The sequence below is a fragment of the Siphateles boraxobius genome, unplaced genomic scaffold (genome assembly GCF_051911475.1).
Source record: "Siphateles boraxobius isolate OS27281-9 unplaced genomic scaffold, OSU_SipBor_1 9, whole genome shotgun sequence".
Classification (NCBI taxonomy): domain Eukaryota; kingdom Metazoa; phylum Chordata; class Actinopteri; order Cypriniformes; family Leuciscidae; genus Siphateles; species Siphateles boraxobius.
Window position 1 is genome coordinate 7,378,192 of NW_027509219.1, and position 23,559 is coordinate 7,401,750.

General features: G+C 40.1%; 1 protein-coding gene across 2 annotated transcripts; it reads left to right on the forward strand.

The window, feature by feature from the left end:
* The first annotated feature begins 1,418 nt into the window (after nt 1-1,418).
* LOC143732307 (eukaryotic translation initiation factor 2 subunit 2-like) lies at nt 1,419-22,671 on the forward strand. 2 transcript variants are annotated; one of them, XM_077223256.1, is made up of 9 exons: nt 1,423-1,608; nt 1,883-2,060; nt 2,238-2,338; nt 3,602-3,734; nt 16,702-16,796; nt 16,920-17,068; nt 20,273-20,329; nt 20,417-20,502; nt 21,781-22,671. In XM_077223256.1, exons 1-9 carry the CDS (start codon nt 1,594-1,596, stop codon nt 21,954-21,956), a joined length of 990 nt encoding a protein of 329 aa, XP_077079371.1. In that variant the 5' UTR covers nt 1,423-1,593; the 3' UTR covers nt 21,957-22,671. The 2 variants fall into 2 exon arrangements, with proteins under 2 accessions (XP_077079372.1, XP_077079371.1); XM_077223257.1 differs by lacking the exon at nt 2,238-2,338 and having other exon boundaries at nt 1,419-1,608.
* Nucleotides 22,672-23,559: the final 888 nt, after the last annotated feature.

A 23,559-nucleotide genomic window follows, 5' to 3' on the forward strand; every position in this document is an offset into this window, starting at 1 on the left:
AGGGAGGGCTGTAGCGCAGCAGAGAGCAAGGGGGTTGGACCTGTAAGTTGTGCTTGTTCAAATTTTCAGGCTAAGTCAACATTTTCTCAAAACTCCCTACTACAACTTTAACTAATTTGTTTGCTTATGGAGGTTTAAATGTGCTTAATTTCAGCACTTCAAATACAATTTTAAAGAATAGATGGATCAAGCATTACTTTCAATACAAAAATAAAAGTTGGTTAATTCCTAATCTAATTTTTTAAAAGATGGGTGGGGTTGCTTTTTTGTTGCAATGCAACTTTGAAATCAGTAAGATTCCAGTTAGATTAAGTAATTTTCACAGGCACGTGGTAATCTCGTTGATGCTTATCTACACATAATTTTTCTCAAAACAAATGTATAAATTGAAATAGCCGATATATAATGTTTAAACATAAAACTTTTGGCCATTGTTTGGTCATTGTAAATGTATTCAAAGGTATAAAATTAAAGAATATTGTACAGTGTTTGATGAATATTACTGATAGAAGATGGAATAATTACTTTATAAGGAAGTTACAAAGAATCCCAATATCTTCTAAAACATACTGGCGTTGTAAACTTGAGAACATTGATTGGAAATATGCATGGTTACTGCCTAAAAATATTGTATAAAATAAGGTACCCTGTTAAAACTCTTTTTCTTAGGTTTCACACTGATGTAGATCTTAAATGTGATTTCTGTACTGAGAAAGAAAGTGTTGTCCACTTATTTTTTAAATTGCATTTATACTAAAATGTTTTGGATAGATTTGGAATTTTTGAAATACTTAGGCAAGAAAGTTTACTTTTCTGAAAAAGATATATTTTATTTGAATAGACAAAGATTACGACCAAGTGTGGCCTTTATTGTTAATCTTTGTTTGATTATGGGGAAATTCCATATACATAAACAAAAATGGGCTGAAGGAAAACCAATTTTTTTGTTACTTCAGATAGATATGAAAAATTATATTGAGTTAGGCTACTACTTGGGTTGAAAAATAGCAAAGCAAAATGCACTAGGTCTCTATATCAAGCTTTTATGGTATTTTTATGATGATCTCATATCTGTTCCTTTTTATATTATATTTTTTGTTTCTTTTTACTTGTATTATTGTTTGAATACTATATTTTCTTTTCCTATTAGTTGTAGTCTATATTTGTTCAATATATTTATATATATATTAATTGTTGTACTATTGTCATGTTTATTATTCGTAATATGACTGGCATTTAATAAAAAATAATAAATAATTCAAATTAATAAAGCCCATTTATGATTAAAAAAATGTAGTAGGCTACGTCCAGAATACATTAATATTACACACATTCATACTGACATACTTTTTTAGAGGTCGTGATTCTCGTAAAGTAATCAAGAGAGCCGCCACCTGAACCCCAATCGGGCGCAGCCTTGGAAAGTCGCATGGTGTTGTCGTAGACGTGGAGATGATGTAATCATTTGTCGTCGGAAGATCGCTTGCGCGCTAAGCTCGCTGATTGTGCTGATGCAAGACAGTGGATGAGAGTAGTTAACCGTGTAAACGATATTTACCAGGACGAAAATAATTGATATTTAATTCAATCATCATGTCAGAAGACGAGGTATTGTGGTGGTCAATTTTTATATTTTGTCAATATTCACAGTTTAGTGGAAATATTTAATCATGTTGTGACTTTGAAATATATTTGAGAGCAGTTACACAGTGTTGCCTATAACGTGCTCTAGGCTGCATTTGCTGTTTTTTTATTACATTATTTTTAGTTTTATAAAATAAAATAACACTTAGCATTGCTATTAAAAACGGGTGAGTATTATTTCCTTCACCACACCGAGGCATGCTTTAGCAAATGATTCCGGTGCCTTATGTGTCCTCAGATTTTATTCGACCCCACTACATCAAAGAAGAAAAAGAAGAAGAAGAAGCCCTTCATGCTCGACGAAGATGGAGATGGGCTTGGAGAGGAAGCCCAACAGGTTGAACAGAGAGAAGTTGAGCCTGAAGCAGCAGAAGAGCGAGAAATGGACCCTGAAGATGATGACATCAAGAAAAAGGGTGAGAGGCCATTTTCCACCATAGACCATGCAGTGTTTTGCTTTTCTCTTGTACCGTAATACATTAAATACAAATGTATTTAAACCAGAACCTTGAAAAGTTGTGTGAAGGAGTTTGTAAATAATATGCTATTTGAGATTGGGCCTTTATGACACTTTTCTCCAACTATCTTTACAGAGCCTTCAGATGATTTAGATGATCTGAACTTCTTTAATCAGAAAAAGAAGAAAAAGAAACCAAAGAAAGTGTTTGAAAATGACATTGAAGAAGGCATAAAGGTTAGCAGTTGTTTATAAGGAGATTGTCTGGGAATTGTTTAATGATTCACTCTGCAATACACATGAAATGTTTTTCACCTCCTACCAGGGTTTTCTGTGACCAGTAGCCTGCATAGCTGGATAATTAAATGTCTTTAAGTTACTAACACTTAAATGATGTCAATTCACGTCAAAATAATGTGGCCGTGTAATCTGTAATCAAAACCATTAACATTTTTCTTGTTTGAGTATCCATTTCACTTGGATATGCAATGGGGAAGAATAGACAATCGCAACTTCTGTTTATTATCGACTTTAATTCACTTAGAGTGTGCTGCATAACTTATATTATTATTTAATATAAAAAAATTGGACCCACTTAATATTAACTGTCTTTAACTACTGTGTACTAGCATTTACAATAAATCATTTGATATAATGCACTTATTAGGGCTTTTCACACCTGAAATGGTTAACCTCGGGTCATTCTAAACCCTGGGTAAATTGAATCCTGGGTTATTTACGTAGGGTTAACAATTAATTTTTATAATAATAATTCATAATCTGCTATTTCAAATTGTACACTATTAATCCCTCAGTTAACATTCTTATTTGCGGTGTCAGAGAGTGTCATGAATTGGACGAATCCCTTGAATTGGGAATCCTCATATTATATATTGTCGCCTGTACTATCAGGTATATACTGAATGGAGTTTTTGGACTTTAAAGTTAAGAATGTAATGATCTCTTCTTCAATCCAATTGTCATGTGTTCTGTCACTATTAAAAAATGTTCCACTCAAACACTGAAATATAGTCCACTGTTTAGAAACACAGTGTTTCTGTGACTGTAAAACATGATTATGAGGCATGTGATTGGCTGTCTGTTGCAAAGCATCTAGCCGTAACATTCCAGCCCTTGCCTCATTTCACAATGTACACGTTTAGCACCGCAATGCGGGGTTGACACAGCAAAAGCCCCGTAAACCCAGGTAAAACGCGGTGCTAACACCGCTTCTAAAATGTGTGAAATGCTGCTTTAGCCTGGGTTAAAACCAGGGTTTAGAACGATGATAACTCGGGTTTAAGTGCAGTGTGAAAAGCCCTATTGTGTGCATTGTCTTTGTCTTTTTAACTGGTTTATTGAAAAAAAACTGTCCAAAAGAATCAGTTTCAGAAAAAGAATTGGACTTCCCATCACTAATGTGATGCCCATTAAGCTTATTTCTCGTATTTGATAGTTCTTCTAACGGCTGTTGGCTCTTTTCATTTTATTGGTGACCAGGAGCTGAGAATTGAGGGAGACCAGCAGGAAATAATGGAGGAAGATGATTTGGACTTGATGCTTCCAGCTAAAAAAAAGAAGGCAAAAAAAGTGGAATTTGTTGACGAGAGAGACACTGTGGAACAAGAGGATGGTATGAACATTCTTTTAATCAGAATGTGCTGCATAATTAATATTATTTAAAAAATGAAAATAAAACTTAAGAGTTGCAAAAAAATACTGTGTATAATCAAGCTTTCAGTTAGCATGTACTGCAATCTACAATGACATTTTACAGCTAAATTCACATCTGCCTCAACTGGCTTTAACACATTTTTTACAAAATCTAAGCTGAGTTACATTTTACTTTTTCAGCAAGAAACAACTTCTATTCTACATATGTTTACTTCCATATGTCTATTACTTCCATATGAAAAAATAATTCAGATCCAGTTTATGTTACTTAGATTTATTATGTAAAGTTTAAGATTCTTAAGGGTTTGTTCGCCCATTTAAGACATGAAGTTGTATGGAATCCTTACCAGCACTATAGTGCATACACACTGACCCACTCTGTAGTCACCTCCCTGGTCCGAGTTCTGGCCGCTGGAAGTTTTTCAAGAAAGTACTCCTGAAAAAATTATTTGCGTTTCAAAGCTTGATTAATTTAACACACAAAAAACACGCCGGTCAAAATTCATACCTCAGTTCTAATCGGCACTATTTTCTTTCCATTTCTATCAATCCGCGCTGCTGTCAACGTCAACAGTGCGCAAGTTCCGATCAGCTGTTCCATAGTGTTTACACAATCGATTACGAAACGACGTAAAAAGTAGAAAATGAACGATGGTGCGAACTTGTAAATTTCCATGCTGTGACCACAAGAATGTGCCGGGATCACCGTTCAGATTCCATCGTTTTCCTGTTTCGGATATAGCTATGAGACAGCTTTGGCTGGTTGCCATCAGCTACTCTGCGGGAGCTAAAATATCCAGAATCAAGGATTATCGTGTGTGCAGTGCTCACTTCAGCGAAGACGATCACATCCCCAACCAAGGAGGAAAAAGAAAAAAACTGATTTTAAAGAGTTTTGCTGTACCAGTACCATGGGTATGCTCTATTTACTAACTTTATGATCCCATGTCTAAACTCTTCGGTAAACAAGCTGATGTTTAGACTCCAGTGGAAAACACGTGAAAAGATGTCTAATATAAAAACAGTATAGGGATATAGGGACAATTTGCTGAGAAAACTATTTGATTGAACACACACACAATTGAGTCAGATAGACTATTCTATAGCCAATACTGGTCAAGACAACGTGAAATTCCGAAATAAAAAACTACAAAGCAACATGAGCGATCACACTTACTCTGCAGACATCTGACCGTCAAGTCCAGCTGGTTTGGGTCGCTTTTTCCAATTGATTTTAGGTACGTAGAAGAACGTCTCCAGGACACCAGCATTTAGCATTGCAGGGAAAACGTCATTGGATGTAATGCAGACAGACATGCAGACAACGCACCGTTAACCTCCTCGTCAATCGATAGGTTTTGCAGCTGTGGCATATGAGTTCCCATTCGTGGCAGCAATAGCTTTCAACCTCTGTTTGATATAACTTGACAATTTGAACAAGTGCACGACCATTTGTCATTCATCCTGGTTCTTGCTACAGCTGTGGGCCCAGCATCAACTTGGACAACTTCATCTCTGTCCTCTCGCACTCTCTCTTCCCGTTCTATCTCCATCTGTTGAAGTTCGGCATCGGTATACTCCGGTTCATAAAGGTATCCCTTTGGCGTTGTGCTAAAATTACTTTCATCCTCATCTGTTCCGTCTGACATTGTGCTAAAATTGGTTTCATCATCAGAAGTTTCGCAGTCAGACATGTTGTCAGCGAGTCGCACTATCAACAGCTGATCGGAACGTGCGCACTGTTGACGTTGACAGCAGCACGGATTGATAGAAATGGAAAGAAAATAGTGCCGATTAAAACTGTGGTATGAATTTTGACCGGCGTGTTTTTTGTGTGTTAAATTGATCCAGCTTTGAAACGCAAATAATTTTTTCACGTAAAAACGCACAGTTTTGAGGCCCCGGAAACTAACCGGGAGTACTTTCTTGAAAAACTTCCAGCGGCCAAAACTCTGACCAGGGAGGTGACTACAGAGTGGGTCAGTGTGTATGCACTATAGTGCTGGTAAGGATTCCATACAACTTAATGTCTTAAATGGGCGAACTAACCCTTTAAGTTTGAAATACAGTGCAACTCACTCTTTATAGGAATTTGTCAAGCTACTCTTTCTAGGCTACAAGTGGTTAAAAATGCAGCTGCTAGGTTCCTGACTGGTGTCAAGAAACATGAACATATAATACCTACCCTAATTCCATTAAACTAGTTGTCGAACTGCTGTAGAATTGATTTTAAAGTTCTTTTAATGGTCTACAAATCTCTAGAATGGCTTTGCATCATTCTTATCGTTCTGATTTCTTGTCGGAACATTGCTTGGGGAGGTCTTGGAACCTTTTGTCCTTGGTTTGAGGATCTCAAAGGACAAAATTAAATTTAAGAGGCATTTGTAGAAGCAGTGCCAAAACTGTGGTACGGTCTGCCTGTTACTATTAGAACTGCTGCAACAGTAGATCATTTTAAATAGGGATGCACCAATATCTCTTTTTCCAGAACGAGTCTGATACCGATACTTTTATTTTTGGTATTTGCTGATAGAGTACCAATAAGTGTATTTTCACTGCATTTGTAATTTTTAAATGTATTGGCTAGAGAATCCAAAATAATATAAATCATATTAGTTGACTTAATTTTTTCTGCAAAAATATATTTCTTTCAGTTATTTTCATGCTTAATTAAGCCTGCTAAAATGTATTGTATGAGCTTCTGTTACTTTCACTGTTCATTCTATTGCTCTATTATATTTTATCTTTAATAGTACAGCGCATATTTAGAGCTGCTTCAGCAAGGCTCCGTGCTGAGGATTGGGTCAGTGGTTCAAATGTTTAGACGGGATTCATAAATTTTGGGGCATCTCGCCCGGGGGGCGGGGTTACGTCCTGCGTCACATCTCTTCATGCGGGTTCTCGTCGACCAGGGTCAGCGCGCACACAGGCAGGCACAGAACTAGCTAGCGAACCTAGGTCTTAAATCGAATAAGTTATGTTTACAACACGTTTTTTGATGGAAAAGTGATGTTTAATTTCCATAGTCTTTGTTTAGTGAACGAAAGCGAAATTAGGAATTGCGGTCTTTCAGTTTGTTTATCGTTACCTAGCTACCATGGGTTTAAGTTGTACAAGATGTGCTGTAGCCTTAATTACAATGGCCAAGTCGCGTTTCATATTAACAGATGAATAGGCTTCGCTCGGTTTATTAAATACATCCAACCTTAAATGTCTCTTACAAACTATGAAGGGACAATGAATCAATCAATACACTGACATGGCAATGCTAGACAGATAGCCTACTTTGTTTGCACAGCCCTACCGTGGTTTTGTCACTTTTCTCTCCACTCCTAGACCTACGTCTGGTGACAGCGGGGAAACTTTTACCTCAATAAAGTTAGGCCTACTTATTGTATTGCAGAAAAGTAAACTCCAGTTAACCAGTTCATGTTTCTTCTTTAGGTGATTCAAGCAGTAACGACTAATTAGACTCAATACTGCTATTACAGATGGAATTATGAAATAGAAACAGGCCTTAATGCAAGATTTTAATCATGTAAATACACAATACATTTTTTTTTTAATGTGGGAAATATATACAGCATTTGTCAAATTTTCCCTTAACCCCCCCACCTCCACCCCCTTACCAACAACACATGGATCAGCATTAGTCAGCAGAGTACAAATACATGGGTGAAGTAATCATACAAAATAAACACACACACAAAAAGAAAGAAACAAAAAAGAAGACTACAGGTGAGCAGTAAAAAAAAGTTTTACAAAAGTCTTACAATAACGTTAACTATTTTCACCAAAAGAGGACAGGTTTGCACCACGTGATTTGAAGTTGGTCAAGATCTATCTAGCTAATCTATCAACTCTATCTAACAGTCGAAATCTTAACTAAACAGGAAAACAATCTAACATGATTAAAAACTTATCCTCCATCGTGCAAAAAGATGTAACGTTACACAGGCCGGTCACGTTAACTTCCCACTCAACAGACGAGTCCAGAGAGACGGTTGGATAAACTATAGAATCTTTGACGGGTGCGCGCTGACCCTGGTCGACGAGAACCCGCATGAGAGATGTGACGCAGGACGTAACCCCGCCCCCCGGGCGAGATGCCCCAAAATTTATGAATCCCATGTTTAGACAGCAGTGTAATATCAAAATTCTCTCTTCCAATTTTGATACTACAGCAAAACTACTAGCCTAATTAATGTAAATTTAAAACATTATTAAAGGTGCAAAACGCAAGTGTCTGAGTTTTTGCAGAACTACGCCCCCTCTGGCGACAGGCGAAACTGCAACCAGAGTTGTGCACGGTCATGGACCACACGCACACGCACGCATGGACGAGCACGAGCTGTTCATAACTAAAGGAGCATCTGCTGCACAGATCTTTAGTGTACAGCCAAAATGTCTTCAGTGGTAATAAAGTTATAAATCTGCAAGTCATTTCAAATATATGGAAGGAAAGACATTTGAGTAAATTACTCTTATGTGTGAGGGGAAAAACGGGGGTAGTAGAAAACTTTGTTTATGTTTTTACTGTATCCACCTATGATTGCATTGTTATGAAAACACGTTCATGAACAATATAATTGATTACTTCGCAAAAGCTCAAAATAATAATCATACCATACACGGTTGGTCAACAACGTTCACTCAAATGTATCAAGGTAATAAACAATCAAATGTCACCATGACGTTTTCATAAAAGCCAAACAGGCTAATCCGCCGAAGACTTGCGGGGTTCAGCCTGTTATTGATCTGCTAAGTAGAATATTCCAATAACAATACATCCTTTTTCTGTTATAATTTAATCAAAATTTCTGTCTAATTATCGGTCATTTTTTCAGCATGTTATATCACACTCAAGAATCTTGAACTGTTTTGCTAATCACTAAACTACATGTAGCGCTGATTTATTAGGTGTTCAAGCATGAAGTGCTGAAAACCTATTGTAATTGCTATTTGAAAAAAAAAATTCCCCGAAAACGCATCATGCAGCAACCAAAAGTACTAAATTGCTCATAACTCATCGACCGTTGGTCCAAAGCCTCAAGCATTTTACACCGCTATGATCCTTGGCTCAAGACGGACTAAATGTATGTCTCCAATTTCGATTTAGGCAAGAAAAAGTTTCCGCTATGTCGAATTGTGTCCAAAATCTACTTTTGCGAACTAGTCCCTGGTTTTTCGCCTGATCGGAACCAACCAGTCTAGGCCTATTCTCTGGACTCTCTAGATCAATAATTATCGAAAAAAAAGTTGAAATTTTGCATTTGGGTGGCTGTAGCAGGGTCATTTAGAAAAGGGGCGGGGCAAAATACAGTCAAAAGCCTATAAATCCTAAACGAAAAGTCAAAACTTCACAAACATTGAGCATATGTGTCACAACATGGCTAGGAAGCATGCAAAGTTTCATGGAGATCGGACCATAGGTGGCGCTATAACTGTCAAAAAGGTCTCATTATTATTAGGTGTTGAAGCACGAAGTGCCGAAAACCTATTGTAATTGCTATTTGAAAAAAAAAATTCCCCTAAAATGCATTATGCAGCCAAACCCTAAGGCCTAGAGACTTGAAACTCGGTCAGATGGTAGGCCACACTTTTGGGGAGAACCTATCAGAGTATGACCCCGATTGGCCCATAGGTATTTCGATTTAGGCAAGAAAAAGTTTCCGCTATGTCGAATTTTGTCCAAAATCTACTTTTGCGAACTAGTCCCTGGTTTTTCGCCTGATCGGAACCAAACCAGTCTAGGCCTATTCTCTGGACTCTCTAGATCAATAATTATCGAAAAAAAGTTTAAATTTTGAATTTGGGTGGCTGTAGCAGGGTCATTTAGAAAAGGGGCGTGGCAAAATAGTCAAAAGCCTATAAATCATAAATATAAACTCAGAACTTCACAAAAATTGATGAGCATATGTGTCATAACATGGTGAAGAAATATGCAAAGTTTCATGGAGATTGGACCATAGGTGGTGCTATAACTGTCAAAAAGGTCTCATTATTAGGTGTTCAAGCACGAAGTGCTGAAATCCTATTGTAATTGCTATTTGGAAAAAAAAAATCCCCCTAAAACGCATCATGCAGCCCAAAACCTAAGGCCTAGAGACTTGAAACTCGGTCAGATGGTAGGCCACACTTTTGGGGAGAACCTATCAGAGTATGACCCCGATTGGCCCATAGGTGGCGCTACAGCAACCAAAAGTACTAAATTGCTCATAACTCATCGACCGTTGGTCCTAGCCTCAAGCTTTTTACACCGCTATGATCCTTGGCTCAAGACGGACAAAATGTATGTCTCCAATTTCGATTTAGGCAAGAAAAAGTTTCCGCTAAGTCGAATTTTGTCCAAAATCTACTTTTGCGAACTAGTCCCTGGTTTTTCGCCTGATCGGAACCAAACCAGTCTAGGCCTATTCTCTGGACTCTCTAGATCAATAATTATCGAAAAAAAGTTTAAATTTTGCATTTGGGTGGCTGTAGCAGGGTCATTTAGAAAAGGGGCGGGGCAAAATACAGTCAAAAGCCTATAAATCCTAAACGAAGTCAAAACTTCACAAACATTTTTGAGCATATGTGTCATAACATGGCTAGGAAGCATGCAAAGTTTCTTGGAGATTGGACCATAGGTGGCGCTATAACTGTCAAAAAGGTCTCATTATTATTAGGTGTTCAAGCACGAAGTGCTGAAAACCTATTGTAATTGCTATTTGAAAAAAAAAATTCCCCTAAAACGCATCATGCAGCCCAAACCCTAAGGCCTAGAGACTTGAAACTCGGTCAGATGGTAGGCCACACTTTTGGGGAGAACCTATCAGAGTATGACCCCGATTGGCCCATAGGTGGCGCTACAGCAACCAAAAGTACTAAATTGCTCATAACTCATCGACCGTTGAGTCAAACGAAAAGTCAAAACTTCACAAAAATTGATGAGCATATGTGTAATAACATGGCGAAGAAGCATGCAAAGTTTCATGGAGATTGGACCATAGGTGGCGCTATAACTGTTAAAAAGCTTCAAAACCATGTATTTACTATGGTAAATTGCCTGTATTAGCTGTAAATGGTCTTTTCCATCTACGATCATATAAAGTTCATATCATAATGTTCAAAACCATCATAAATCATTCTAGAATGTGGTATATCATGGTAAATCATGCTAAAACATGGTCGATTCCATAATGATTTCAGTGGTTAAATGCTTGCTACATAAAACTTAATGTCTTTTGATGCTTGTGTGGTTAAAAGTCATAAATGCCTTAACTGCTTGAACACCGCTAAATGCTGCTTGCAGCTTTAATTTAGTAGATATTTTGACAGGGACAATACAAACTGACAAACATTAATGTGAAATGTGTCAATACTTTATTTAGTAAATAGTTAGTCTGCTAAACAGTAAGAGTAAAGTAAAAATATTTACCCCTTTACCATTGTATTTCCCTTCCTGCAATGTTCAGAATAAAACATGTATTTTATCACAATACCAAAATATTTTACGTTTTCCTCGTTTTGATAGAATACGAGCTCCCACATACCTCATATATACTACATACAAAATGTACCACATTCACGGGAACAATTTACTATTTTTACCGAAAAATACAATCTAGCCAATGCAACTGCGTTCTTCCTTGTTGGTCAATGACATGAACACCTTAGCATGTTAGCAATGGACACAAGGCTAACGTTACCGTTAGGCCATACACAAAAACATAGTTAGCATCTATTATTGGATATGTTTTATGTTTCATTTTGTACTATTCTTCCGAACACAATTCCTAGTTTATGAAACTGTTCACTAACAATGGTAGTAAAACCAATTCTGATTGTACATGTATCTAGCTATGCTAAAGCATTACACATTTTACGCATCGTCATTTGTTGTCATACATAGATTGGCCGTATCAAACATTAGAGACTGGGCTATATCTTACCGTTTTATCAAGAAAAAAGCCAACTGAGGATCCCGTTTGAGATCAAGAGCAGACCGGAGATCTCTCCATTTGTTGAATGCCTTCCCGAGGTTGACTCTCGTCTTACTCCGACGCCTGTCTGACTCCAATTTGGACCTTTTGGTGGCACTAGACAATTATCTTTTCTTTACTTTACGTGGAGTTTGCGTTGGGGTTTGGAACGGACTACAAGCCGGTCTCTTTGAATCCATCTTCTACCTTTGACGCACGAGTTGTCTTCGCTGATGCGGAGAATGGCGGCGCCGGCGAATACACAAACCTGCGAGACATAGCCTGGTGAGCTTGAACGCGCATGACGTCACGCCCAGTCTCAAATTCGAACCCGAATCCCTCTTATTTATTTTACTGTACAGGATTATAGAGGCAATTGCAGTGATCAGAGAAGGGCTCATTCAGCCCATCAGGCAATTGTTTATGCATGTATGGGTTAGAAAACGTGTATTTTTAACATGAATTGTTGCGCAATGCACCTTTAAAGACGTAAATGGTCAGTAATAAAATAAGATAAAATAATCAAATTACAAATAGCACAAATAAATACAATAGAACAAAGAAAGGCTACAAATGAAATAAACAGCTGCCCCCCCAACCCCCTCACCCCCAGGTAGCTCTTACAGTAGTTCTCTTACGAGAGGTTCTCTCATATTGCGTAAGCTAGCTTACGCTACGAGTAAAGTCATCTTTGCTCGAGATATTGAAGCCAAAAAAATGTCCTTAAAGGATAATTCCGGTATTTGACACTTTGAGTCTATTTTGTAGTTTGTTTTGGATGAACTAGAGTGGTGGACTTAGAAATTTTGACGATGGGTCCTGTCTCAACTTTTTGACTATTTTAGAATCGCCTCTGACCGCTTCAGAGTGGATGTCTATGGGCATGCTCAAACATGTCCTTAAAACAACCCTTAACGTTCGTTTTCAAAACTGTGCAACTCACCGAGTGGTTAGTGGTGTTCGTTGATGTTCCAAAACAAGTAGCGTTGCGAAATACAGTTTCTGTCGTGTTTTATTTGCCATTTTTTTTAAATCGCATTGATGTCTGCTGGAGGACTCAGTGCTCGTTGACATTACTGCGCTACCGGAAACGGAAAGGGCTCTGTTTACATTTGGTTGTAGTCTTTTCGCTCGGTTCTCCGTCTCTCAGAAGGCTAGCGTGAGCTGAGCAACTGCGGCAAAGTGGTTGTCGCCATCAAGTGGTCGGGAGTGTGCTAACACTTCAGACTCAAATATCGAGCGGAAGTTTATACGCGGTTGTGAGGTATCTGAAAAAATAGTTCCACTATAGCAAATAACACGGATTGAAAGCATACATTGCGCCAATATATTTGTTTCTAATCATCAACAAACACCACTAACCACTCGGTGAGTTGCACAGTTTTGAAAACGAACGTTAAGGGTTGTTTTAAGGACATGTTTGAGCATGCCCATAGACATCCACTCTGAAGCGGTCAGAGGCGATTCTAAAATAGTCAAAAAGTCGAGACAGGACCCATCGTCAAAATTTCTAAGTCCACCACTCTAGTTCATCCCAAACAAACTACAAAATAGACTCAAAGTGTTAAATACCGGAATTATCCTTTAATTTTGTATTTATTGTCAATGCAGTGCAGCAGCTAGCAGACCTAGAGCAGGCCATATCGCGTGCTCATTGGTTGCCCTGCGGCAACTGCTGCAACCTAACACTGAGCCTCGTGCGTGACGTCACGTCCAATGAGCCTTACGCGTCATAGCCCGCCAAAATGGGGATGGCTTAGCGTATAAAAGCCTGGCTCGTAGGTTGTCTCACTGGTTTCATCAGCTGAAGCGATAAGACGCTCGTGGCGCCTGCACGGTCAGGTTACGCAATACTCGTTCCCTCTTCTAGAGAGAACCGAGGTTACGTTAGTAACCGAGTATTGTTCACTTACTAGAGGTTCTCTCGTATTGCGTAAGCTAGCTTACGCTACGGGAACCCATTGTCAACACCGTGCGTGCCCAGCCTCCATTTCATAAGTCCCAGGGATTCCCGGTTCCCGGCGCTTCGCACCCTTACGCGTCATAGCCCGCCAAAATGGGGGTGGCTTAGCGTATAAAAGCCAGGCTCGTAGGTTGTCTCACTGATTTTCATCATCTTCAGCGAAGCTCTCCGCATCGCTGGACTCTGAGAGAAGCCGCCGCCGTTGAATCCAGTGACTAGCAAGCAGAGGAAAGTGCCCGAAGAAGCCGGCCGTCTTCGCCACCTTCAGCCATCCTTGCCTGCTATGCCATCCGGCGTGTATCCTTTATACTGCTATCTGTTTGTGTTCCACGCTGCGACACTCACTCTCTCTCTCTCATAAAAAGACCGCGAGCGTTTGTTTTAAAATGCCTCGCCATTCCTGCGGCTCGTGTAGAACCCAGCTCAGTGCAGGAGACCGCCATGTGATTGGCGCTCTCTGCCTGGGACCGGATCACGCAGCCCTCGCCCTCGATACGGGCGGCTGCGAGCACTGTGAAGCGCTTCCGTTGTCGACCCTACTGGCTCGACTCGAAGCCTTCACACAGAACGCTGTCACTCCACCCTCTGGACCGCGCAGGAAGAAGCACCGTGCTCAGAGTGCCGGAGCCCGTGGCCGCAGTGAAGTGCTCACCGGAACGTCTTCCCCACTCTCTCCTTCTCCGCCCCTCCTGGACGCGCATCCGCCGGCTTCGGCCCGCGCTGCCGCCGCCTCAGGGGACGAGGCTGAAGGAGGCCACTCACTGGACAGCTGTTCCATCCTGGTGTCGGACAGTGAGGAGTGGTCGAGTTTACATCACTCCGCCTCTTCATCTGTCCAGGAATCCAGCAGGACTCGGGCAGGCGTGGACGCCGAGTTAATGCGCCTCCTCTCTAAGGTCATCGACCAACTCGGGCTTGATTGGTCACCGCCGAAGGAGCCCGCACCCAACAGGCTCGACGGCTGTTTCCTGCACAGCCGCCGACCCCAGCCCGTTTCCAGATCTGCACCCTTTCTGCCAGAGCTGCACGCTGAGCTGGCAAAATCGTGGAACGCACCATTCTCCGCGAGGCTCCACGCTAATGTCTCCTCCACACTTTCCCGAGTGGACGGCGCCGCCGAGAAGGGATACACCTCTATCCCAACAGTAGAAGCGGCGGTCGCAGCGCACCTTTGCCCGCCCTCCGCGAGATTGCGCTCAAAGTCTGCCCTCCCGTCCAAAGCCTGCAGAACTACCTCAGCCCTTGTCGGCCGCACCTTCGCCGCAGCCGGACAAGCTGCTTCCGCCCTGCATTCAATGGCCGTGCTGCAAATCCTTCAGGCTGATCTCCTCCGTGAGTGGGACGAGAAAAGCAAGGACCCGGCCGCCATTACCGATTTGAGGAGCACGACGGATCTCTCTCTTCGCGCCACTAAATCTGCAGCACAGGCGATGGGAAGATGCATGGCCTCGATTACCGTCACAGAGAGGCACCTCTGGTTGACGCTGGCGGATATGGGGGAAGCTGAACGGTCCGTGTTCCTCGACGCGCCGCTCTCCCCTTCCGGTCTCTTCGGCCCAGTGGTAAACGGGATCGTTGACCGCTTCTCCGAAGTGCAGAAGACCACACAGGCCATGAGCCTTTTCCTGCCCGCCCACGTGAGCCGCCTGCACGTCAAGCTATCCAGCGCCCAGCCCCAGCCTCCGCAGCGTCGACAGGGCGGCCGGCCTAGATCTTGCTACCTCCGGTCACAGGCCGCCTCCCCCCCGGGGACCCTGGCCTAGGGTTGTGCTGAAGCCCGAGCAGGGAAGGTCCTCCTAGCAACGCTAGTGAGGAAAAGACGCGATGGTCTTGCCGCGGCTGGACCACCGTCGAAGCATCTCGTCCTGTCAGTCCCCTTGATGAAGGCTACTGCAGACATACATATAGCAGCCAACGAGTCGGCAACACAGCCCGATCGCCTGCACACAAACGCCGTTTTTACGGCAACCCAGAGAAATCTCAAAAAGAGTATAAATTCTGGTTATCCGGCTCACCCCGAGTGTGCTTCATGTGTTGAAAACGTGCCCGCAAGTCAGTGCTCACCCCTACATGTAAACACTATGCCCTATGTTTCTCACATGCTCACAGAGCCCACTCTCATAAAGCTAGCGCCCTCATTGGACGTGACGTCACGCGCGAGGCTCAGTGGTAGGTTGCAGCAGGGCAACCAGTGAGCACGCGATATGGCCTGCTCTAGGTTCGCTAGCTGCAGCTCTGCGTTGACAATAAATACAAAATTAAGGATAATTTTTTGGCTTCAATATCTCGAGCAAAGATGACTTTACCCGTAGCGTAAGCTAGCTTACGCAATACTCGTTCCCTCTTCTAGAGAGAACCGAGGTTACGTTAGTAACCGAGTATCGTTTTCAGGTGCAGAAATTTGAATAAAGTAATCAGATGTGAAATAAAACTGCATATTCATTACTTTATAAATTAAATATCGATGGATCTTTATAAAGTGTGTTTAGTTAAGAGCAGTGATTGATTTATTTGTCGTTTGTTTGATTAAAACAGCAGCAGGTTTGATTGTCCCTTTATGACTGAATGCACTGGTCAAATATGAATAGGCTACTGTCTACGTTCACTTGAGATATAACCGACTATGTTTACTAGGATACGCCCCATTAAAAGGCGTTTTTACATGATTTTGTGTGAATTCATCCATCCATAGAAGTGCAAGATGTGAAGGTGAATTCAATTCCGTATTCATGCGCTGTCTGAGACGCATATTTTGGGGCACGTGCTTCGGATGTTTGCGTTCATGAAACTTTTTGACTTGCAAACGTCCTGGAATAATGTAGGGAACCATTCGCTACACATAAATCAGATAACGGTTCATGTTTTAATTTAGTTTTAATCCACGACACGTGTGCTCTATCAGTGTCGATCGGTATCGGTGCATCCCTAATTTTATAATTTTTTTTGTGCTGATTAAAAATGGGACTGTCTGAATTCTTCACATATATTTTATATTACAGTCATCGAGGATGATAAAAGCACAGAAGGCATCACATTCAGCTCACAATCAGGCCCAGCATGGGCAGATTCAGAGAGAGATTACACTTATGATGAGGTATGAAGTTGATTCAAATGATGAGCACTTTCTCTCTTCTATATCACACATCACTCTACCCAGTGTTTGTGACATAGTTTTCTTTTAATTTATTACATTATTTATTTGTCTGCGTCTTTACAGTTGTTGAGCCGGGTGTTTAACATCATGCGGGAGAAAAACCCTGATATGGTTGCAGGAGAGAAGAGGAAGTTTGTGATGAAGCCGCCTCAGGTGGTCCGAGTTGGGACAAAGAAAACATCTTTTGTAAACTTCACTGACATCTGCAAACTGTAAGTGCAAACACTTAGCATGTCTGCTGAGTCTGGGTTCTAGAGAAAACTAGGAATGCTTATGGTCTTTAAAAAAAACAAAAACAACCTTTGACTGAATGTATTTTCTAGGAAATAGTGCAAAAGATGATATATGGTTCGGTCACACATTACGCTATTTTTGTCTTACCTTTTAATTTATTCAAAAATACTTTAGAGCAGCAAAAAAAAAAAAAAATCATACTAACAATGACTTGAATACAAGCATATTTTTTTAAATTTCTTGAAGCATGTTTTAACTTCTGAAGATTCAATTGAAAGGGACTTGTCAGTCCTGGTATGATAATAAAATAAATCCTCATTAAAATGATCAAATTAATATTTGAAAAAGATTTGTCAATCAAACAAATCAAGTGCACTAAAATGCAACAAAAAAAAGAAAAGGAAAAACATGACTGTCTCAAGGTATATTTTAAAATTTTCAAGACAAGGTTAGTTCAGGTTGTAAAATGACAAATCTTATGATATTTCTGTATTAATAAATAACTAAAATATATTAAATATACATTAAACTATTTTTGTAATTTAATTATGAATTTATTTTATTATAATTTATGATATTTGTAAAAAAAACAAAAAAACATTGAAACATATTTTAAAGGTGCAATGTGTAAAAATTGAGTATCTATTAACAGAAATGCAATATGACATCCATAACTATGTGTTCAGTGGTTTATAAAGAACTTACTTAATAAACCGTAATGTTTTTATTACCTTATGCTGCGTTCACACCGGACGCGAATAGCGCGTCAGGCGCGAGTGATATCAATGTTAAGTCAATGCAAAGACGCGTTACACGCGTAAAAAATTCCTGCGGTGCGAATGAGGCGTGGAGCGCGGCGCGGTAGACGCGAATACGCCTCATTCGCGCGAATGGTGCATTTTGTGCATTCACGCGTTTGACGCGAATTCGCGTCTGCCGCCCGAGTTGAAAAATCTGAACTTCTGCGTCAATTCGCGCCGCGTTAACCAATCAGGAGCCAGCTTGCTGCTGTCACGTGAAGTAAATATGTTATCACATAAAAACTTGATTTTAATATATGAGACATTAATTTTGTATGGTATTTATTCCATATCTAATCTAGATTATATGAAACATTATTATTATTCTAATTTAAAGAGAACCAACATAGCCTAGTACTTTAGTGCAAGAACATAGTTCGTGTCTGGACAGTGTTGTGTGAGGAAAAAAAATCACAGGACAGTTTAATCACTTTTGTAGTAGCCTAGGCTGGCTCCATTTATCATCAAAACAAAAATAAATGACAGATTAGGTGTGTGAGGGCGAGGGTGATCCTCGCTCCGATGCGTGACAACAGTCATCAAACTGGGCGCGGGACAGGCGGAAGTACCGCTGAAAGCGGCCGTCATCCAGGCGCAGGTCCAGGAGCAAATGGTGAAATTCGCCAAACTGGGTTCACCTCCGAAGGGTCTGGTGGACCCAAATACGGCGACGATGATCCCTACGCTGCTGTTCTGCTCTCCAGAGCAAATACAGAGCAGTGACTCTCTCGATGAATGCTCGATCAACATTAGCCGTCTTGTAAAAAGATGGCCGCCAACAGATTTCGCCTCCGACGCACGTAAATTTCGCTTCAAACTTTTGTTTTTTACGCGCGTCAATTTCGCTCTTGACGCGCGAATTGATTCTAAGTGTACATGCGTATAACTAGACGCGGCAGGCGCGAATTTGACGCTCAATTCGCGTCCGGTGTGAACGCAGCATTAGATTGAGGCATTTATATCTACATAGGCGCGGGAATCCCCTTCTATGAAGGTCGACATATTGTGACGTCATGTTTCTACCGTAGCCAACAGCGAACAAACAGTGTTACAGAGCGCGTCTCGTCACTACCTTGAAAGAGAAGCAGCAGAAAGCTAGAAGCTAGCCATAAACACCGTGAGTAGTGACTTTTCCCTTGTCAGTGGTCTAAAATATGTAGTTGTATTGTTTCATGTAACTTAATTCTTCTCCCTCGCTGTGTTATGGCTTTGCTATGTGGGGATAAATGTGCTGGTTACGTTCGTGAGACAGCTGATTAGTACTCTTGTCATTGACCGTAAAACAGTTACAGGAATCACCAACCCGTCGATCTTGGAAGCATTTTAAGTCGATCGTGTTTCCAAAATCAGAGAAAAAAAGCCTATTGTGTGTAGTAAATGGTCTCTAGGGGATGCGAGGCGCGCGCGCTGTTACAATCACGTCATTTTTGCCGCACGCACTTTTGGGCTCATGCGGACGCGTCGAGTTTAAACAAGGCTTAACGCTTTAACCAGCTCAGCCACAGTAACAGCTCATATTAGCCATCTAAACTTTTACTACCCTGTTAGAAAAAATATATAGTTGCATAGTTTCATGTGGTTCTTCTCCCTCGCTGTATTATGGGTTTGCTATGTGGGGAGAAATGTGCTGGTTAGGTTCGTGAGACAATCAACTAATTACTATTATTATATTACGTATTAAGACCCTTGATCCTCACCTGACTATGGCTTTGTAAACTTTATCCATGATGTGGTTTATAATTGACTGTGGTACAGAAACTTGGTTTACTCTGGCTATTCTCTGCCGTCTCAGACGACGATGTTTGTCCCGTTTGAGACACGGTAGCTTCTTCGAAAGGGAGGCGTGAGCAGTGGGCTGAGCCCTTAGTGTAAACTCGCAAGCGAACCGCTAGATGTCGCTAAAAGTCACACACTGCACCTTTAAATCTTCTTGAAATAGGTGTGTACACACATGTATTCAGAGTGAGGGTAATGGAAAAGTTTGTGAGTTTATGAAACCAACATGGTGCAAGAATTACCTTTCTAAGAAGTGTTTTCCTTTTCTTTAATTTGGACACTTTTATTGACATTGACTATTGAACATTGAATTTAATCAAACCAGTGATTCTACCACTCAAATGCCTTTTGAGTGAGTACTTAATTGTGTCTGAAATTGTATTGTACCTTTATTTATTTTTTACCCTTAAAGTGGCCTATGTTAAATGTGATTGGTACCGTCAATGCTTTTTTTTTCCATGGTTGAAATCTGTGTTGTGTGTGTGTGTGTGTATATATATATATATATATATATATATATATATATATATATATATAACAGTGATTCTAATATATTGGCCCAATTTTTTCTATTATACCATAGCATGTTTACTTTTTCATCTTCAGGTTGCATCGACAGCCCAAACATCTTTTGGCATTCCTGTTAGCCGAGTTAGGAACAAGGTGAGTTATTAATTGCTTTTCAATAATTGTCAGAAGTGAAAAAGTGATTTTTTTCCTGCAACTAAAGAGATGTCTTCTTATATCTAGTGGCTCCATAGATGGAAATAACCAGCTTGTAATCAAAGGACGCTTTCAACAGAAACAAATAGAGAATGTCTTGAGAAGATATATAAGTAAGTCAAACATTTTGAATGTATGAATATGTAGCTGGTGTACCAATACTACACGCTAATGTGCAGGGGTTGGACAGTGAATCGAAAACACCTAGTTTTAGACCACAATCATTTATTATAAGAGTAGGGCAAAATAATTTATTATTAGTCTATGGTCTAATAATGCGGCCAATACAGCATCAATTTGTCCTGGGAATGACTGAAAAAAGCCCTGCACTTTTTTTTTTAATCATTCATCTTCCAGAACAGTGCCCAGGGCACTATTTGATGCTGGTGGAGGAAAACCTTTACTGACTTTACTGATTTTTGATTTTTTTTGTGAAAAACAATCTTTTTACGCAAAAATTAATTCTGCAGCCCATTTGATATAGATATTCCTTTTCACATATGGCTATGAGCATGATATGGCTATAGCTGCCCGACCATGAAAATTTAATCTGTGGCGCTCCCGATGAACAGTTTTGTTGGAAACAGGAGAGTCGAGGTGCACATTTCTATTCTATTCTATTTTATGTTTTTTGGATACAATCCGGGTTAGTATCCAGACATCCTTTTTTGGACTGCTTTCTCTGCATTGACAGTTACTCCTGTCGGATGTGGTTCGTCCAATTATCCTGAATACCATGGCTCTTGATGCACCACAAAGGCTTGCTGTCCTGGTCACAAATCAGTCAGCGAGACACGCAGCAACTATTTGTTCTCTTTTTAACTGACGTCTCCCATTATGTTGTGTGGATTGCAATATTTTATGTACAGCTTTGCTCTGCTAATTTAACCTTCACTCTGTTCTTACTAGTGGAATGTAAAATCAGGGAAGATTGACCACCTATGCACATATATAGACATGAACTTGTAACACTATATTGATCAGTATTTTAGTTTTATTGTTCAACCCCTGTATGTACTGTGCCCTTACCTCTCATAAAAAATGGCATAATTTAATTTGACCATGTTCAGATGGACTGAAGCTGTCAATCAATACAGCTCAACGTTAAAACATTATAAACATTTGATTGTCTTCAGACTATAGGCTAGAGCGTGAACACAAATAAGCACGGGACCACTTGAAAGCAGCTGCCCATCAGTGGGTACCAAATTGAGTCAAAGTAGTCTCTTGGCTATTGGAAACGCAGTCCGCCCGTGCCTATTGATTCCCGCAGTGCAAATGAGAATTTAAATATTAAATCAAAATTAGCGGTTTACCTCGCGTGCAGGACTCTGATTTAGTTTACCTAACAGATTTTTGACACGTCATTTTCTCTTTTCTCTGTTTCACAGAGGAATATGTGACATGTCATACCTGCCGCTCACCAGATACAATTTTGCAGAAGGACACTCGTCTCTACTTCCTGCAGTGTGAAACCTGTCACTCACGTTGCTCTGTAGCCAGCATCAAGACTGGATTCCAGGCTGTCACTGGCAAAAGAGCCCAGCTTCGAGCCAAAGCCAACTAATACAAGCACCCTATTCTGGCCTCTTTCTCAGACTGATGCTCTGCTGAAAACTGTCCTTGTTGCTCTCCTCTGAACCCAAGGCTTGGACCTCAGGAGTGGTCTGTAGAAGGTTTTGAGTGTAATTTTATTAATAAATCTGACTCTGAAGCTAGAGTGCTTTAGTGAACAGGCTGCCTCTGATTTGCTCGTCTTACTTTACCTCCTTCCTCTGGAAATATTATGTTTTTTCCCCCCTGTATTCAGCATATCTGATAACCAGAGCATATTTCTGTATATATAGTGAATATTGCTCCCCGAGCAGTATTTTTTCAAAGAAAAATACAAGGATATTATTGGATGTAAACCAGAAATAGACATATATCATCTTCCTTGCTTTTAAAAAATGAACCATAGCCTTTTATATTGAACTTTGTTTTATCAAAAGGAAAACTGATTCTCCAAATGTCAACTAATGTTTTATGGGACTGTCATTGCACAAGAATGCAGGAATGTTCAGACTGGATCCAAGCAAGTATTTTGTTGATTCAGGAATCCAGCAAAGTCTGACGACTTATCTCCTCTGAACGTTAGAAAATGAGCTCCTATTCCTATTTCCTCAGTTCCTATTTAATTACAGACAAATACATATTATGCTGTTTTCTTTAGTAGACAGCAAATGTGTGGGCATGTTTCGCAGGGCTTAGATGGAAATAAAGGCTTGTTTGCATATTTGAAATTAGAATATTTTTTTTGTAAGCATATAAATGTTTTGTTTTTTCTTGTTTATTGATACTTTCATGAATTGGAGAAACTGGCTGCAGCAATTCTATAATGTGGCTTTGCACATACAATGTCAACAACAGGCAAGGCATTCCCTCTTTACATCTGGATCTAAATCAGTTAGTATCATCATCTGCATTGATGGTCAGAATGGGCCACAACTGAGATTCAACTCTGGCTAATAGAAAATTGAAAAAGTGATGCCTGTTTGTAGTAGTGAATGTATTTCATGTTAAAAGATATTTACAGACTAACAGGATAATCAGCAAGGGCACATTAAATTCACTTCATGAGCTTTTTAATGCTTCAACTGAGAAAAGTTATCGTCATATCATAAACGCACAGAAACTCAAAGATCTCCACCACAACCCGTCAAAATAAAAGTTTGTGTTTTCATAGGGTGCTAAAAATTTTATTTAACCATTTAAATACTGTCTTTAATTTTTACAAAATGTTTACAGTGCATGTTTATTAGTAATAATGTTATTATTAACAGTTCTCAGATTTAAAGATGTTTAAAACCATTTTAAGAAAGTATGTCAAAACCCTTTGTTATTCTTAATTTTGACATTCTTGCATTTTTACACCAGACATATCTATATGTCTGCTATATATCGCTTATCGGTCTGCTTGATCTGTAATAATCGATATCGGCATCGGCCCTGAAAATCACATATCGGTCGACAGGGCCGGCGCTATGGTGGGGCATTCGAGGGCCGAGCCCCCCCTAGCGGTCATTGATGCGCATCCTACCACAGGCCATGGCGTGGCCCAATAAAATATCCCTTTTAGTTATTTTTTTAATATTAAATAGTGGCATAACTTTGCTTTAAAAAGTGGGTGG

Bases quoted from the DNA above. Each gene is read 5' to 3' on its own strand.
- LOC143732307 (XM_077223256.1), top strand. The intron at 16,797-16,919 runs GTATGAAGTTGA...GCGTCTTTACAG, and splicing joins GAGATTACACTTATGATGAG to TTGTTGAGCCGGGTGTTTAA. The intron at 17,069-20,272 runs GTAAGTGCAAAC...TTTCATCTTCAG, and splicing joins TTCACTGACATCTGCAAACT to GTTGCATCGACAGCCCAAAC.